This window comes from Pelodiscus sinensis, chromosome 19 (genome assembly GCF_049634645.1).
Source record: "Pelodiscus sinensis isolate JC-2024 chromosome 19, ASM4963464v1, whole genome shotgun sequence".
Taxonomy (NCBI): Eukaryota; Metazoa; Chordata; order Testudines; family Trionychidae; genus Pelodiscus; species Pelodiscus sinensis.
The window spans coordinates 26786860-26803398 of NC_134729.1; the positions used below are offsets into that span (position 1 = coordinate 26786860).

The 16539-nt window shown below is 51.5% G+C and overlaps 1 protein-coding gene across 1 annotated transcript in view; it reads right to left on the reverse strand.

Moving 5' to 3' along the window:
• The window catches only part of MUC16 (mucin 16, cell surface associated), a 129141-nt gene that overhangs the window by 40788 nt on the left and 71814 nt on the right, over positions 1-16539 (reverse strand). The window contains exons 25-81 of the mRNA XM_075903397.1: positions 16480-16506; positions 16053-16195; positions 15891-15958; positions 15588-15760; positions 15304-15330; positions 14877-15019; positions 14715-14782; positions 14412-14584; positions 14128-14154; positions 13701-13843; positions 13539-13606; positions 13236-13408; positions 12952-12978; positions 12525-12667; positions 12363-12430; positions 12060-12232; positions 11776-11802; positions 11349-11491; positions 11187-11254; positions 10884-11056; positions 10600-10626; positions 10173-10315; positions 10011-10078; positions 9708-9880; positions 9423-9449; positions 8996-9138; positions 8834-8901; positions 8531-8703; positions 8247-8273; positions 7820-7962; positions 7658-7725; positions 7355-7527; positions 7071-7097; positions 6644-6786; positions 6482-6549; positions 6179-6351; positions 5895-5921; positions 5468-5610; positions 5306-5373; positions 5003-5175; positions 4719-4745; positions 4292-4434; positions 4130-4197; positions 3827-3999; positions 3543-3569; positions 3116-3258; positions 2954-3021; positions 2651-2823; positions 2367-2393; positions 1940-2082; positions 1778-1845; positions 1475-1647; positions 1191-1217; positions 764-906; positions 602-669; positions 299-471; positions 15-41 (exon numbers count right to left, since the gene is read on the reverse strand). Coding sequence (XP_075759512.1) covers positions 15-41; positions 299-471; positions 602-669; positions 764-906; positions 1191-1217; positions 1475-1647; positions 1778-1845; positions 1940-2082; positions 2367-2393; positions 2651-2823; positions 2954-3021; positions 3116-3258; positions 3543-3569; positions 3827-3999; positions 4130-4197; positions 4292-4434; positions 4719-4745; positions 5003-5175; positions 5306-5373; positions 5468-5610; positions 5895-5921; positions 6179-6351; positions 6482-6549; positions 6644-6786; positions 7071-7097; positions 7355-7527; positions 7658-7725; positions 7820-7962; positions 8247-8273; positions 8531-8703; positions 8834-8901; positions 8996-9138; positions 9423-9449; positions 9708-9880; positions 10011-10078; positions 10173-10315; positions 10600-10626; positions 10884-11056; positions 11187-11254; positions 11349-11491; positions 11776-11802; positions 12060-12232; positions 12363-12430; positions 12525-12667; positions 12952-12978; positions 13236-13408; positions 13539-13606; positions 13701-13843; positions 14128-14154; positions 14412-14584; positions 14715-14782; positions 14877-15019; positions 15304-15330; positions 15588-15760; positions 15891-15958; positions 16053-16195; positions 16480-16506 — 5781 coding nt within the window. The remainder of the gene's footprint in view (positions 1-14; positions 42-298; positions 472-601; positions 670-763; positions 907-1190; positions 1218-1474; positions 1648-1777; positions 1846-1939; positions 2083-2366; positions 2394-2650; positions 2824-2953; positions 3022-3115; positions 3259-3542; positions 3570-3826; positions 4000-4129; positions 4198-4291; positions 4435-4718; positions 4746-5002; positions 5176-5305; positions 5374-5467; positions 5611-5894; positions 5922-6178; positions 6352-6481; positions 6550-6643; positions 6787-7070; positions 7098-7354; positions 7528-7657; positions 7726-7819; positions 7963-8246; positions 8274-8530; positions 8704-8833; positions 8902-8995; positions 9139-9422; positions 9450-9707; positions 9881-10010; positions 10079-10172; positions 10316-10599; positions 10627-10883; positions 11057-11186; positions 11255-11348; positions 11492-11775; positions 11803-12059; positions 12233-12362; positions 12431-12524; positions 12668-12951; positions 12979-13235; positions 13409-13538; positions 13607-13700; positions 13844-14127; positions 14155-14411; positions 14585-14714; positions 14783-14876; positions 15020-15303; positions 15331-15587; positions 15761-15890; positions 15959-16052; positions 16196-16479; positions 16507-16539) is intronic.

Consider the following 16539-nt stretch of genomic DNA (forward strand, 5'->3'; position numbering starts at 1 on the left):
TAAACTATACTCACTTGGCAGAGCCGGCGCTTCGTTGTAACCTGCAAGGAGAAGGCAAAATGATTAGAGGGCAACGGGACCGGCCGGAGGGCAAAAGGGACACACGGAAGTGAGGAGCGTCCATGAAAAGCAGCAGTGCAGAGCACAGCCAGAGACCTTCTGTGGCCGCTTATTCCAGGCCTGGGACTCTTTGTTGCTCTATCACTCTGATCTCTAACGTCTCTAGCACAGGGTATGTCTCTCTTGTTGCTCCGGTGCAAAGAATGCCATAGAACTGGGACAGAAATCAGCGGCTTACCATTGACGTAGAGGCTGTCCTTGTCCAGGGTGTAGGGGCCCAGGATGGTGATGCCATTTGTCATGTTGCTGATTTCACGGTAAACCCTCACTCTGTCAAACGGGGACGGGAGGAGGTCGCGCCTGTAGCTGCAGATGGCATCCACGCCCGTGTCATTCCCGGCTCTCTCCGCTCTGCAATAGAAGAAGCAACGCCGGAACTAATCACCTGTTTGAATGATTTGCTGAAGACTATCCTCTGCCAAAGAGAATGACAGCAAACGGACCTTGGCTACAGCGGGCATCTTGGCCATTGCATCCTTACCTAAAACCCGTCACTTCGCATGTGAGATGAGCTGGGCCGATGCTGCTGTTTCCAGCGATTGGGTTGAGCTGGCAAAGAGAGGATGTCGTTAGTCTGCCGTACTGCCGAGAGACCCAGCTAACCCCAAAGGGCCGAGGGAGGCTGGGAGCCCATCACACTTACCAAAGAGACCACGGCTTTCGCAGTAGCGTTGAATGTGGTAGAATGAGGAGTTCCCATGTCTGAAGCATACTCGAGGTTGGTAATGGTGAAGTTCACTGTGAAACGCTCAATGGCTGGAGTGGGGGTTGTAGATGGCAAAAGAGCTGAAAACAATGAAACAACAAAAGGAACGGTCAATGAACTCCCCTCTATGGACCTACGGAAATGCCTCTCTACTTCCACGGGTGCAGGTTGAGCAAATAGCAAAGAGATTTGTGGTTTTCCCCAAAGGGAACTACGGACAGTTCTCCTTAGAGGGCCAATTCCATTCCAGTGTGGACAGAGGAACAGTTGGAGACAGGCACGATCCACCTCCCGTCACCTACTACATTTTCAAGGCAATAAGCTTCCAGTTTTTTCAGGAAGCAGCATTCTAAACTATACTCACTTGGCAGAGCCGGCGCTTCGTTGTAACCTGCAAGGAGAAGGCAAAATGATTAGAGGGCAACGGGACCGGCCGGAGGGCAAAAGGGACACACGGAAGTGAGGAGCGTCCATGAAAAGCAGCAGTGCAGAGCACAGCCAGAGACCTTCTGTGGCCGCTTATTCCAGGCCTGGGACTCTTTGTTGCTCTATCACTCTGATCTCTAACGTCTCTAGCACAGGGTATGTCTCTCTTGTTGCTCCGGTGCAAAGAATGCCATAGAACTGGGACAGAAATCAGCGGCTTACCATTGACGTAGAGGCTGTCCTTGTCCAGGGTGTAGGGGCCCAGGATGGTGATGCCATTTGTCATGTTGCTGATTTCACGGTAAACCCTCACTCTGTCAAACGGGGACGGGAGGAGGTCGCGCCTGTAGCTGCAGATGGCATCCACGCCCGTGTCATTCCCGGCTCTCTCCGCTCTGCAATAGAAGAAGCAACGCCGGAACTAATCACCTGTTTGAATGATTTGCTGAAGACTATCCTCTGCCAAAGAGAATGACAGCAAACGGACCTTGGCTACAGCGGGCATCTTGGCCATTGCATCCTTACCTAAAACCCGTCACTTCGCATGTGAGATGAGCTGGGCCGATGCTGCTGTTTCCAGCGATTGGGTTGAGCTGGCAAAGAGAGGATGTCGTTAGTCTGCCGTACTGCCGAGAGACCCAGCTAACCCCAAAGGGCCGAGGGAGGCTGGGAGCCCATCACACTTACCAAAGAGACCACGGCTTTCGCAGTAGCGTTGAATGTGGTAGAATGAGGAGTTCCCATGTCTGAAGCATACTCGAGGTTGGTAATGGTGAAGTTCACTGTGAAACGCTCAATGGCTGGAGTGGGGGTTGTAGATGGCAAAAGAGCTGAAAACAATGAAACAACAAAAGGAACGGTCAATGAACTCCCCTCTATGGACCTACGGAAATGCCTCTCTACTTCCACGGGTGCAGGTTGAGCAAATAGCAAAGAGATTTGTGGTTTTCCCCAAAGGGAACTACGGACAGTTCTCCTTAGAGGGCCAATTCCATTCCAGTGTGGACAGAGGAACAGTTGGAGACAGGCACGATCCACCTCCCATCCCCTACTACATTTTCAAGGCAATAAGCTTCCAGTTTTTTCAGGAAGCAGCATTCTAAACTATACTCACTTGGCAGAGCCGGCGCTTCGTTGTAACCTGCAAGGAGAAGGCAAAATGATTAGAGGGCAACGGGACCGGCCGGAGGGCAAAAGGGACACACGGAAGTGAGGAGCGTCCATGAAAAGCAGCAGTGCAGAGCACAGCCAGAGACCTTCTGTGGCCGCTTATTCCAGGCCTGGGACTCTTTGTTGCTCTATCACTCTGATCTCTAACGTCTCTAGCACAGGGTATGTCTCTCTTGTTGCTCCGGTGCAAAGAATGCCATAGAACTGGGACAGAAATCAGCGGCTTACCATTGACGTAGAGGCTGTCCTTGTCCAGGGTGTAGGGGCCCAGGATGGTGATGCCATTTGTCATGTTGCTGATTTCACGGTAAACCCTCACTCTGTCAAACGGGGACGGGAGGAGGTCGCGCCTGTAGCTGCAGATGGCATCCATGCCCGTGTCATTCCCGGCTCTCTCCGCTCTGCAATAGAAGAAGCAACGCCGGAACTAATCACCTGTTTGAATGATTTGCTGAAGACTATCCTCTGCCAAAGAGAATGACAGCAAACGGACCTTGGCTACAGCGGGCATCTTGGCCATTGCATCCTTACCTAAAACCCGTCACTTCGCATGTGAGATGAGCTGGGCCGATGCTGCTGTTTCCAGCGATTGGGTTGAGCTGGCAAAGAGAGGATGTCGTTAGTCTGCCGTACTGCCGAGAGACCCAGCTAACCCCAAAGGGCCGAGGGAGGCTGGGAGCCCATCACACTTACCAAAGAGACCACGGCTTTCGCAGTAGCGTTGAATGTGGTAGAATGAGGAGTTCCCATGTCTGAAGCATACTCGAGGTTGGTAATGGTGAAGTTCACTGTGAAACGCTCAATGGCTGGAGTGGGGGTTGTAGATGGCAAAAGAGCTGAAAACAATGAAACAACAAAAGGAACGGTCAATGAACTCCCCTCTATGGACCTACGGAAATGCCTCTCTACTTCCACGGGTGCAGGTTGAGCAAATAGCAAAGAGATTTGTGGTTTTCCCCAAAGGGAACTACGGACAGTTCTCCTTAGAGGGCCAATTCCATTCCAGTGTGGACAGAGGAACAGTTGGAGACAGGCACGATCCACCTCCCATCCCCTACTACATTTTCAAGGCAATAAGCTTCCAGTTTTTTCAGGAAGCAGCATTCTAAACTATACTCACTTGGCAGAGCCGGCGCTTCGTTGTAACCTGCAAGGAGAAGGCAAAATGATTAGAGGGCAACGGGACCGGCCGGAGGGCAAAAGGGACACACGGAAGTGAGGAGCGTCCATGAAAAGCAGCAGTGCAGAGCACAGCCAGAGACCTTCTGTGGCCGCTTATTCCAGGCCTGGGACTCTTTGTTGCTCTATCACTCTGATCTCTAACGTCTCTAGCACAGGGTATGTCTCTCTTGTTGCTCCGGTGCAAAGAATGCCATAGAACTGGGACAGAAATCAGCGGCTTACCATTGACGTAGAGGCTGTCCTTGTCCAGGGTGTAGGGGCCCAGGATGGTGATGCCATTTGTCATGTTGCTGATTTCACGGTAAACCCTCACTCTGTCAAACGGGGACGGGAGGAGGTCGCGCCTGTAGCTGCAGATGGCATCCACGCCCGTGTCATTCCCGGCTCTCTCCGCTCTGCAATAGAAGAAGCAACGCCGGAATTAATCACCTGTTTGAATGATTTGCTGAAGACTATCCTCTGCCAAAGAGAATGACAGCAAACGGACCTTGGCTACAGCGGGCATCTTGGCCATTGCATCCTTACCTAAAACCCGTCACTTCGCATGTGAGATGAGCTTGGCCGATGCTGCTGTTTCCAGCGATTGGGTTGAGCTGGCAAAGAGAGGATGTCGTTAGTCTGCCGTACTGCCGAGAGACCCAGCTAACCCCAAAGGGCCGAGGGAGGCTGGGAGCCCATCACACTTACCAAAGAGACCACGGCTTTCGCAGTAGCGTTGAATGTGGTAGAATGAGGAGTTCCCATGTCTGAAGCATACTTGAGGTTGGTAATGGTGAAGTTCACTGTGAAACGCTCAATGGCTGGAGTGGGGGTTGTAGATGGCAAAAGAGCTGAAAACAATGAAACAACAAAAGGAACGGTCAATGAACTCCCCTCTATGGACCTACGGAAATGCCTCTCTACTTCCACGGGTGCAGGTTGAGCAAATAGCAAAGAGATTTGTGGTTTTCCCCAAAGGGAACTACGGACAGTTCTCCTTAGAGGGCCAATTCCATTCCAGTGTGGACAGAGGAACAGTTGGAGACAGGCACGATCCACCTCCCGTCACCTACTACATTTTCAAGGTAATAAGTTTCCAATTTTTTCAGGAAGCAGCATTCTAAACTATACTCACTTGGCAGAGCCGGCGCTTCGTTGTAACCTGCAAGGAGAAGGCAAAATGATTAGAGGGCAACGGGACCGGCCGGAGGGCAAAAGGGACACACGGAAGTGAGGAGCGTCCATGAAAAGCAGCAGTGCAGAGCACAGCCAGAGACCTTCTGTGGCCGCTTATTCCAGGCCTGGGACTCTTTGTTGCTCTATCACTCTGATCTCTAACGTCTCTAGCACAGGGTATGTCTCTCTTGTTGCTCCGGTGCAAAGAATGCCATAGAACTGGGACAGAAATCAGCGGCTTACCATTGACGTAGAGGCTGTCCTTGTCCAGGGTGTAGGGGCCCAGGATGGTGATGCCATTTGTCATGTTGCTGATTTCACGGTAAACCCTCACTCTGTCAAACGGGGACGGGAGGAGGTCGCGCCTGTAGCTGCAGATGGCATCCACGCCCGTGTCATTCCCGGCTCTCTCCGCTCTGCAATAGAAGAAGCAACGCCGGAACTAATCACCTGTTTGAATGATTTGCTGAAGACTATCCTCTGCCAAAGAGAATGACAGCAAACGGACCTTGGCTACAGCGGGCATCTTGGCCATTGCATCCTTACCTAAAACCCGTCACTTCGCATGTGAGATGAGCTGGGCCGATGCTGCTGTTTCCAGCGATTGGGTTGAGCTGGCAAAGAGAGGATGTCGTTAGTCTGCCGTACTGCCGAGAGACCCAGCTAACCCCAAAGGGCCGAGGGAGGCTGGGAGCCCATCACACTTACCAAAGAGACCACGGCTTTCGCAGTAGCGTTGAATGTGGTAGAATGAGGAGTTCCCATGTCTGAAGCATACTCGAGGTTGGTAATGGTGAAGTTCACTGTGAAACGCTCAATGGCTGGAGTGGGGGTTGTAGATGGCAAAAGAGCTGAAAACAATGAAACAACAAAAGGAACGGTCAATGAACTCCCCTCTATGGACCTACGGAAATGCCTCTCTACTTCCACGGGTGCAGGTTGAGCAAATAGCAAAGAGATTTGTGGTTTTCCCCAAAGGGAACTACGGACAGTTCTCCTTAGAGGGCCAATTCCATTCCAGTGTGGACAGAGGAACAGTTGGAGACAGGCACGATCCACCTCCCGTCACCTACTACATTTTCAAGGTAATAAGTTTCCAATTTTTTCAGGAAGCAGCATTCTAAACTATACTCACTTGACAGAGCCGGCGCTTCGTTGTAACCTGCAAGGAGAAGGCAAAATGATTAGAGGGCAACGGGACCGGCCGGAGGGCAAAAGGGACACACGGAAGTGAGGAGCGTCCATGAAAAGCAGCAGTGCAGAGCACAGCCAGAGACCTTCTGTGGCCGCTTATTCCAGGCCTGGGACTCTTTGTTGCTCTATCACTCTGATCTCTAACGTCTCTAGCACAGGGTATGTCTCTCTTGTTGCTCCGGTGCAAAGAATGCCATAGAACTGGGACAGAAATCAGCGGCTTACCATTGACGTAGAGGCTGTCCTTGTCCAGGGTGTAGGGGCCCAGGATGGTGATGCCATTTGTCATGTTGCTGATTTCACGGTAAACCCTCACTCTGTCAAACGGGGACGGGAGGAGGTCGCGCCTGTAGCTGCAGATGGCATCCACGCCCGTGTCATTCCCGGCTCTCTCCGCTCTGCAATAGAAGAAGCAACGCCGGAATTAATCACCTGTTTGAATGATTTGCTGAAGACTATCCTCTGCCAAAGAGAATGACAGCAAACGGACCTTGGCTACAGCGGGCATCTTGGCCATTGCATCCTTACCTAAAACCCGTCACTTCGCATGTGAGATGAGCTTGGCCGATGCTGCTGTTTCCAGCGATTGGGTTGAGCTGGCAAAGAGAGGATGTCGTTAGTCTGCCGTACTGCCGAGAGACCCAGCTAACCCCAAAGGGCCGAGGGAGGCTGGGAGCCCATCACACTTACCAAAGAGACCACGGCTTTCGCAGTAGCGTTGAATGTGGTAGAATGAGGAGTTCCCATGTCTGAAGCATACTCGAGGTTGGTAATGGTGAAGTTCACTGTGAAACGCTCAATGGCTGGAGAGGGGGTTGTAGATGGCAAAAGAGCTGAAAACAATGAAACGACAAAAGAAAAGGTCAATGAACTCCCCTCTATGGACCTACCTAAAAGCCTCTCTACTTCCACGGGTGCAGGTTGAGCAAATAGCAAAGAGATTTGTGGTTTTCCCCAAAGGGAACTACGGACAGTTCTCCTTAGAGGGCCAATTCCATTCCAGTGTGGACAGAGGAACAGTTGGAGACAGGCACGATCCACCTCCCGTCACCTACTACATTTTCAAGGTAATAAGTTTCCAATTTTTTCAGGAAGCAGCATTCTAAACTATACTCACTTGGCAGAGCCGGCGCTTCGTTGTAACCTGCAAGGAGAAGGCAAAATGATTAGAGGGCAACGGGACCGGCCGGAGGGCAAAAGGGACACACGGAAGTGAGGAGCGTCCATGAAAAGCAGCAGTGCAGAGCACAGCCAGAGACCTTCTGTGGCCGCTTATTCCAGGCCTGGGACTCTTTGTTGCTCTATCACTCTGATCTCTAACGCCTCTAGTACAGGGTATGTCTCTCTTGTTGCTCCGGTGCAAAGAATGCCATAGAACTGGGACAGAAATCAGCGGCTTACCATTGACGTAGAGGCTGTCCTTGTCCAGGGTGTAGGGGCCCAAGATGGTGATGCCATATGTCATGTTGCTGATTTCACGGTAAACCCTCACTCTGTCAAACGGGGACGGGAGGAGGTCGCGCCTGTAGCTGCAGATGGCATCCACGCCCGTGTCATTCCCGGCTCTCTCCGCTCTGCAATAGAAGAAGCAACGCCGGAATTAATCACCTGTTTGAATGATTTGCTGAAGACTATCCTCTGCCAAAGAGAATGACAGCAAACGGACCTTGGCTACAGCGGGCATCTTGGCCATTGCATCCTTACCTAAAACCCGTCACTTCGCATGTGAGATGAGCTTGGCCGATGCTGCTGTTTCCAGCGATTGGGTTGAGCTGGCAAAGAGAGGATGTCGTTAGTCTGCCGTACTGCCGAGAGACCCAGCTAACCCCAAAGGGCCGAGGGAGGCTGGGAGCCCATCACACTTACCAAAGAGACCACGGCTTTCGCAGTAGTGTTGAATGTGGTAGAATGAGGAGTTCCCATGTCTGAAGCATACTCGAGGTTGGTAATGGTGAAGTTCACTGTGAAACGCTCAATGGCTGGAGAGGGGGTTGTAGATGGCAAAAGAGCTGAAAACAATGAAACGACAAAAGAAAAGGTCAATGAACTCCCCTCTATGGACCTACCTAAAAGCCTCTCTACTTCCACGGGTGCAGGTTGAGCAAATAGCAAAGAGATTTGTGGTTTTCCCCAAAGGGAACTACGGACAGTTCTCCTTAGAGGGCCAATTCCATTCCAGTGTGGACAGAGGAACAGTTGGAGACAGGCACGATCCACCTCCCGTCACCTACTACATTTTCAAGGTAATAAGTTTCCAATTTTTTCAGGAAGCAGCATTCTAAACTATACTCACTTGGCAGAGCCGGCGCTTCGTTGTAACCTGCAAGGAGAAGGCAAAATGATTAGAGGGCAACGGGACCGGCCGGAGGGCAAAAGGGACACACGGAAGTGAGGAGCGTCCATGAAAAGCAGCAGTGCAGAGCACAGCCAGAGACCTTCTGTGGCCGCTTATTCCAGGCCTGGGACTCTTTGTTGCTCTATCACTCTGATCTCTAACGTCTCTAGTACAGGGTATGTCTCTCTTGTTGCTCCGGTGCAAAGAATGCCATAGAACTGGGACAGAAATCAGCGGCTTACCATTGACGTAGAGGCTGTCCTTGTCCAGGGTGTAGGGGCCCAAGATGGTGATGCCATATGTCATGTTGCTGATTTCACGGTAAACCCTCACTCTGTCAAACGGGGACGGGAGGAGGTCGCGCCTGTAGCTGCAGATGGCATCCACACCCGTGTCATTCCCGGCTCTCTCCGCTCTGCAATAGAAGAAGCAACGCCGGAACTAATCACCTGTTTGAATGATTTGCTGAAGACTATCCTCTGCCAAAGAGAATGACAGCAAACGGACCTTGGCTACAGTGGGCATCTTGGCCATTGCATCCTTACCTAAAACCCGTCACTTCGCATGTGAGATGAGCTGGGCCGATGCTGCTGTTTCCAGCGATTGGGTTGAGCTGGCAAAGAGAGGATGTCGTTAGTCTGCCGTACTGCCGAGAGACCCAGCTAACCCCAAAGGGCCGAGGGAGGCTGGGAGCCCATCACACTTACCAAAGAGACCACGGCTTTCGCAGTAGCGTTGAATGTGGTAGAATGAGGAGTTCCCATGTCTGAAGCATACTTGAGGTTGGTAATGGTGAAGTTCACTGTGAAACGCTCAATGGCTGGAGTGGGGGTTGTAGATGGCAAAAGAGCTGAAAACAATGAAACAACAAACGGAAAAGTCAATGAACTCCCCTCTATGGACCTACGGAAACGCCTCTCTACTTCCACGGGTGCAGGTTTAGCAAATAGCAAAGAGATTTGTGGTTTTCCCCAAAGGGAAATGCGGACAGTTCTCCTTAGAGGGCCAATTCCATTCCAGTGTGGACAGAGGAACAGTTGGAGACAGGCACGATCCACCTCCCATCCCCTACTACATTTTCAAGGTAATAAGCTTCCAGTTTTTTCAGGAAGCAGCATTCTAAACTATACTCACTTGGCAGAGCCGGCGCTTCGTTGTAACCTGCAAGGAGAAGGCAAAATGATTAGAGGGCAACGGGACAGGCCGGAGGGCAAAAGGGACACACGGAAGTGAGGAGCGTTCATGAAAAGCGGCAGTGCAGAGCACAGCCACAGACTTTCTGTGGTCCGCTTATTCCAGGCCTGGGACTCTTTGTTGCTCTATCACTCTGATCTCTAACGTCTCTAGCACAGAGCATGTCTCTCTTGTTGCTCCGGTGCAAAGAATGCCATAGAACTGGGACAGAAATCAGCGGCTTACCATTGACGTAGAGGCTGTCCTTGTCCAGGGTGTAGGGGCCCAGGTTGGTGATGCCATTTGTCATGTTGCTGATTTCACGGTAAACCCTCACTCTGTCAAACGGGGACGGGAGGAGGTCGCGCCTGTAGCTGCAGATGGCATCCACGCCCGTGTCATTCCCGGCTCTCTCCGCTCTGCAATAGAAGAAGCAACGCCGGATTTAATCACGTGTTTGAATGATTTGCTGACGACTGTCCAGTGCCAAAGAGTATGACAGCAAACGGACTTTGGCTACAGTGGGCATCTTGGCCATTGCATCCTTACCTAAATCCCGTCACTTCGCATGTGAGATGAGCTGGGCCGATGCTGCTGTTTCCAGCGATTGGGTTGAGCTGGCAAAGAGAGGATGTCGTTAGTCTGCCGTACTGCCGAGAGACCCAGCTAACCCCAAAGGGCCGAGGGAGGCTGGGAGCCCATCACACTTACCAAAGAGACCACGGCTTTCGCAGTAGCGTTGAATGTGGTAGAATGAGGAGTTCCCATGTCTGAAGCATACTCGAGGTTGGTAATGGTGAAGTTCACTGTGAAACGCTCAATGGCTGGAGTGGGGGTTGTAGATGGCAAAAGAGCTGAAAACAATGAAACAACAAAAGGAACGGTCAATGAACTCCCCTCTATGGACCTACGGAAATGCCTCTCTACTTCCACGGGTGCAGGTTGAGCAAATAGCAAAGAGATTTGTGGTTTTCCCCAAAGGGAACTACGGACAGTTCTCCTTAGAGGGCCAATTCCATTCCAGTGTGGACAGAGGAACAGTTGGAGACAGGCACGATCCACCTCCCGTCACCTACTACATTTTCAAGGTAATAAGTTTCCAATTTTTTCAGGAAGCAGCATTCTAAACTATACTCACTTGGCAGAGCCGGCGCTTCGTTGTAACCTGCAAGGAGAAGGCAAAATGATTAGAGGGCAACGGGACCGGCCGGAGGGCAAAAGGGACACACGGAAGTGAGGAGCGTCCATGAAAAGCAGCAGTGCAGAGCACAGCCAGAGACCTTCTGTGGCCGCTTATTCCAGGCCTGGGACTCTTTGTTGCTCTATCACTCTGATCTCTAACGTCTCTAGCACAGGGTATGTCTCTCTTGTTGCTCCGGTGCAAAGAATGCCATAGAACTGGGACAGAAATCAGCGGCTTACCATTGACGTAGAGGCTGTCCTTGTCCAGGGTGTAGGGGCCCAGGATGGTGATGCCATTTGTCATGTTGCTGATTTCACGGTAAACCCTCACTCTGTCAAACGGGGACGGGAGGAGGTCGCGCCTGTAGCTGCAGATGGCATCCACGCCCGTGTCATTCCCGGCTCTCTCCGCTCTGCAATAGAAGAAGCAACGCCGGAACTAATCACCTGTTTGAATGATTTGCTGAAGACTATCCTCTGCCAAAGAGAATGACAGCAAACGGACCTTGGCTACAGCGGGCATCTTGGCCATTGCATCCTTACCTAAAACCCGTCACTTCGCATGTGAGATGAGCTGGGCCGATGCTGCTGTTTCCAGCGATTGGGTTGAGCTGGCAAAGAGAGGATGTCGTTAGTCTGCCGTACTGCCGAGAGACCCAGCTAACCCCAAAGGGCCGAGGGAGGCTGGGAGCCCATCACACTTACCAAAGAGACCACGGCTTTCGCAGTAGCGTTGAATGTGGTAGAACGAGGAGTTCCCATGTCTGAAGCATACTTGAGGTTGGTAATGGTGAAGTTCACTGTGAAACGGTCAATGGCTGGAGTGGGGGTTGTAGATGGCAAAAGAGCTGAAAACAATGAAACAACAAAAGAAAAGGTCAATGAACTCCCCTCTATGGACCTACGGAAATGCCTCTCTACTTCCACGGGTGCAGGTTGAGCAAATAGCAAAGAGATTTGTGGTTTTCCCCAAAGGGAACTACGGACAGTTCTCCTTAGAGGGCCAATTCCATTCCAGTGTGGACAGAGGAACAGTTGGAGACAGGCACGATCCACCTCCCATCCCCTACTACATTTTCAAGGCAATAAGCTTCCAGTTTTTTCAGGAAGCAGCATTCTAAACTATACTCACTTGGCAGAGCCGGCGCTTCGTTGTAACCTGCAAGGAGAAGGCAAAATGATTAGAGGGCAACGGGACCGGCCGGAGGGCAAAAGGGACACACGGAAGTGAGGAGCGTCCATGAAAAGCAGCAGTGCAGAGCACAGCCAGAGACCTTCTGTGGCCGCTTATTCCAGGCCTGGGACTCTTTGTTGCTCTATCACTCTGATCTCTAACGTCTCTAGCACAGGGTATGTCTCTCTTGTTGCTCCGGTGCAAAGAATGCCATAGAACTGGGACAGAAATCAGCGGCTTACCATTGACGTAGAGGCTGTCCTTGTCCAGGGTGTAGGGGCCCAGGATGGTGATGCCATTTGTCATGTTGCTGATTTCACGGTAAACCCTCACTCTGTCAAACGGGGACGGGAGGAGGTCGCGCCTGTAGCTGCAGATGGCATCCACGCCCGTGTCATTCCCGGCTCTCTCTGCTCTGCAATAGAAGAAGCAACGCCGGAACTAATCACCTGTTTGAATGATTTGCTGAAGACTATCCTCTGCCAAAGAGAATGACAGCAAACGGACCTTGGCTACAGCGGGCATCTTGGCCATTGCATCCTTACCTAAAACCCGTCACTTCGCATGTGAGATGAGCTGGGCCGATGCTGCTGTTTCCAGCGATTGGGTTGAGCTGGCAAAGAGAGGATGTCGTTAGTCTGCCGTACTGCCGAGAGACCCAGCTAACCCCAAAGGGCCGAGGGAGGCTGGGAGCCCATCACACTTACCAAAGAGACCACGGCTTTCGCAGTAGCGTTGAATGTGGTAGAATGAGGAGTTCCCATGTCTGAAGCATACTCGAGGTTGGTAATGGTGAAGTTCACTGTGAAACGCTCAATGGCTGGAGTGGGGGTTGTAGATGGCAAAAGAGCTGAAAACAATGAAACAACAAAAGGAACGGTCAATGAACTCCCCTCTATGGACCTACGGAAATGCCTCTCTACTTCCACGGGTGCAGGTTGAGCAAATAGCAAAGAGATTTGTGGTTTTCCCCAAAGGGAACTACGGACAGTTCTCCTTAGAGGGCCAATTCCATTCCAGTGTGGACAGAGGAACAGTTGGAGACAGGCACGATCCACCTCCCATCCCCTACTACATTTTCAAGGCAATAAGCTTCCAGTTTTTTCAGGAAGCAGCATTCTAAACTATACTCACTTGGCAGAGCCGGCGCTTCGTTGTAACCTGCAAGGAGAAGGCAAAATGATTAGAGGGCAACGGGACCGGCCGGAGGGCAAAAGGGACACACGGAAGTGAGGAGCGTCCATGAAAAGCAGCAGTGCAGAGCACAGCCAGAGACCTTCTGTGGCCGCTTATTCCAGGCCTGGGACTCTTTGTTGCTCTATCACTCTGATCTCTAACGTCTCTAGCACAGGGTATGTCTCTCTTGTTGCTCCGGTGCAAAGAATGCCATAGAACTGGGACAGAAATCAGCGGCTTACCATTGACGTAGAGGCTGTCCTTGTCCAGGGTGTACGGGCCCAGGATGGTGATGCCATTTGTCATGTTGCTGATTTCACGGTAAACCCTCACTCTGTCAAACGGGGACGGGAGGAGGTCGCGCCTGTAGCTGCAGATGGCATCCACGCCCGTGTCATTCCCGGCTCTCTCCGCTCTGCAATAGAAGAAGCAACGCCGGAATTAATCACCTGTTTGAATGATTTGCTGAAGACTATCCTCTGCCAAAGAGAATGACAGCAAACGGACCTTGGCTACAGCGGGCATCTTGGCCATTGCATCCTTACCTAAAACCCGTCACTTCGCATGTGAGATGAGCTTGGCCGATGCTGCTGTTTCCAGCGATTGGGTTGAGCTGGCAAAGAGAGGATGTCGTTAGTCTGCCGTACTGCCGAGAGACCCAGCTAACCCCAAAGGGCCGAGGGAGGCTGGGAGCCCATCACACTTACCAAAGAGACCACGGCTTTCGCAGTAGCGTTGAATGTGGTAGAATGAGGAGTTCCCATGTCTGAAGCATACTTGAGGTTGGTAATGGTGAAGTTCACTGTGAAACGCTCAATGGCTGGAGAGGGGGTTGTAGATGGCAAAAGAGCTGAAAACAATGAAACAACAAAAGGAACGGTCAATGAACTCCCCTCTATGGACCTACGGAAATGCCTCTCTACTTCCACGGGTGCAGGTTGAGCAAATAGCAAAGAGATTTGTGGTTTTCCCCAAAGGGAACTACGGACAGTTCTCCTTAGAGGGCCAATTCCATTCCAGTGTGGACAGAGGAACAGTTGGAGACAGGCACGATCCACCTCCCATCCCCTACTACATTTTCAAGGCAATAAGCTTCCAGTTTTTTCAGGAAGCAGCATTCTAAACTATACTCACTTGGCAGAGCCGGCGCTTCGTTGTAACCTGCAAGGAGAAGGCAAAATGATTAGAGGGCAACGGGACCGGCCGGAGGGCAAAAGGGACACACGGAAGTGAGGAGCGTCCATGAAAAGCAGCAGTGCAGAGCACAGCCAGAGACCTTCTGTGGCCGCTTATTCCAGGCCTGGGACTCTTTGTTGCTCTATCACTCTGATCTCTAACGTCTCTAGCACAGGGTATGTCTCTCTTGTTGCTCCGGTGCAAAGAATGCCATAGAACTGGGACAGAAATCAGCGGCTTACCATTGACGTAGAGGCTGTCCTTGTCCAGGGTGTAGGGGCCCAGGATGGTGATGCCATTTGTCATGTTGCTGATTTCACGGTAAACCCTCACTCTGTCAAACGGGGACGGGAGGAGGTCGCGCCTGTAGCTGCAGATGGCATCCACGCCCGTGTCATTCCCGGCTCTCTCCGCTCTGCAATAGAAGAAGCAACGCCGGAATTAATCACCTGTTTGAATGATTTGCTGAAGACTATCCTCTGCCAAAGAGAATGACAGCAAACGGACCTTGGCTACAGCGGGCATCTTGGCCATTGCATCCTTACCTAAAACCCGTCACTTCGCATGTGAGATGAGCTTGGCCGATGCTGCTGTTTCCAGCGATTGGGTTGAGCTGGCAAAGAGAGGATGTCGTTAGTCTGCCGTACTGCCGAGAGACCCAGCTAACCCCAAAGGGCCGAGGGAGGCTGGGAGCCCATCACACTTACCAAAGAGACCACGGCTTTCGCAGTAGCGTTGAATGTGGTAGAATGAGGAGTTCCCATGTCTGAAGCATACTTGAGGTTGGTAATGGTGAAGTTCACTGTGAAACGCTCAATGGCTGGAGTGGGGGTTGTAGATGGCAAAAGAGCTGAAAACAATGAAACGACAAAAGAAAAGGTCAATGAACTCCCCTCTATGGACCTACCTAAAAGCCTCTCTACTTCCACGGGTGCAGGTTGAGCAAATAGCAAAGAGATTTGTGGTTTTCCCCAAAGGGAACTACGGACAGTTCTCCTTAGAGGGCCAATTCCATTCCAGTGTGGACAGAGGAACAGTTGGAGACAGGCACGATCCACCTCCCGTCACCTACTACATTTTCAAGGTAATAAGTTTCCAATTTTTTCAGGAAGCAGCATTCTAAACTATACTCACTTGGCAGAGCCGGCGCTTCGTTGTAACCTGCAAGGAGAAGGCAAAATGATTAGAGGGCAACGGGACCGGCCGGAGGGCAAAAGGGACACACGGAAGTGAGGAGCGTCCATGAAAAGCAGCAGTGCAGAGCACAGCCAGAGACCTTCTGTGGCCGCTTATTCCAGGCCTGGGACTCTTTGTTGCTCTATCACTCTGATCTCTAACGTCTCTAGCACAGGGTATGTCTCTCTTGTTGCTCCGGTGCAAAGAATGCCATAGAACTGGGACAGAAATCAGCGGCTTACCATTGACGTAGAGGCTGTCCTTGTCCAGGGTGTAGGGGCCCAGGATGGTGATGCCATTTGTCATGTTGCTGATTTCACGGTAAACCCTCACTCTGTCAAACGGGGACGGGAGGAGGTCGCGCCTGTAGCTGCAGATGGCATCCACGCCCGTGTCATTCCCGGCTCTCTCCGCTCTGCAATAGAAGAAGCAACGCCGGAACTAATCACCTGTTTGAATGATTTGCTGAAGACTATCCTCTGCCAAAGAGAATGACAGCAAACGGACCTTGGCTACAGCGGGCATCTTGGCCATTGCATCCTTACCTAAAACCCGTCACTTCGCATGTGAGATGAGCTGGGCCGATGCTGCTGTTTCCAGCGATTGGGTTGAGCTGGCAAAGAGAGGATGTCGTTAGTCTGCCGTACTGCCGAGAGACCCAGCTAACCCCAAAGGGCCGAGGGAGGCTGGGAGCCCATCACACTTACCAAAGAGACCACGGCTTTCGCAGTAGCGTTGAATGTGGTAGAATGAGGAGTTCCCATGTCTGAAGCATACTCGAGGTTGGTAATGGTGAAGTTCACTGTGAAACGCTCAATGGCTGGAGTGGGGGTTGTAGATGGCAAAAGAGCTGAAAACAATGAAACAACAAAAGGAACGGTCAATGAACTCCCCTCTATGGACCTACGGAAATGCCTCTCTACTTCCACGGGTGCAGGTTGAGCAAATAGCAAAGAGATTTGTGGTTTTCCCCAAAGGGAACTACGGACAGTTCTCCTTAGAGGGCCAATTCCATTCCAGTGTGGACAGAGGAACAGTTGGAGACAGGCACGATCCACCTCCCGTCACCTACTACATTTTCAAGGTAATAAGTTTCCAATTTTTTCAGGAAGCAGTATTCTAAACTATACTCACTTGGCAGAGCCGGCGCTTCGTTGTAACCTGCAAGGAGAAGGCAAAATGATTAGAGGGCAA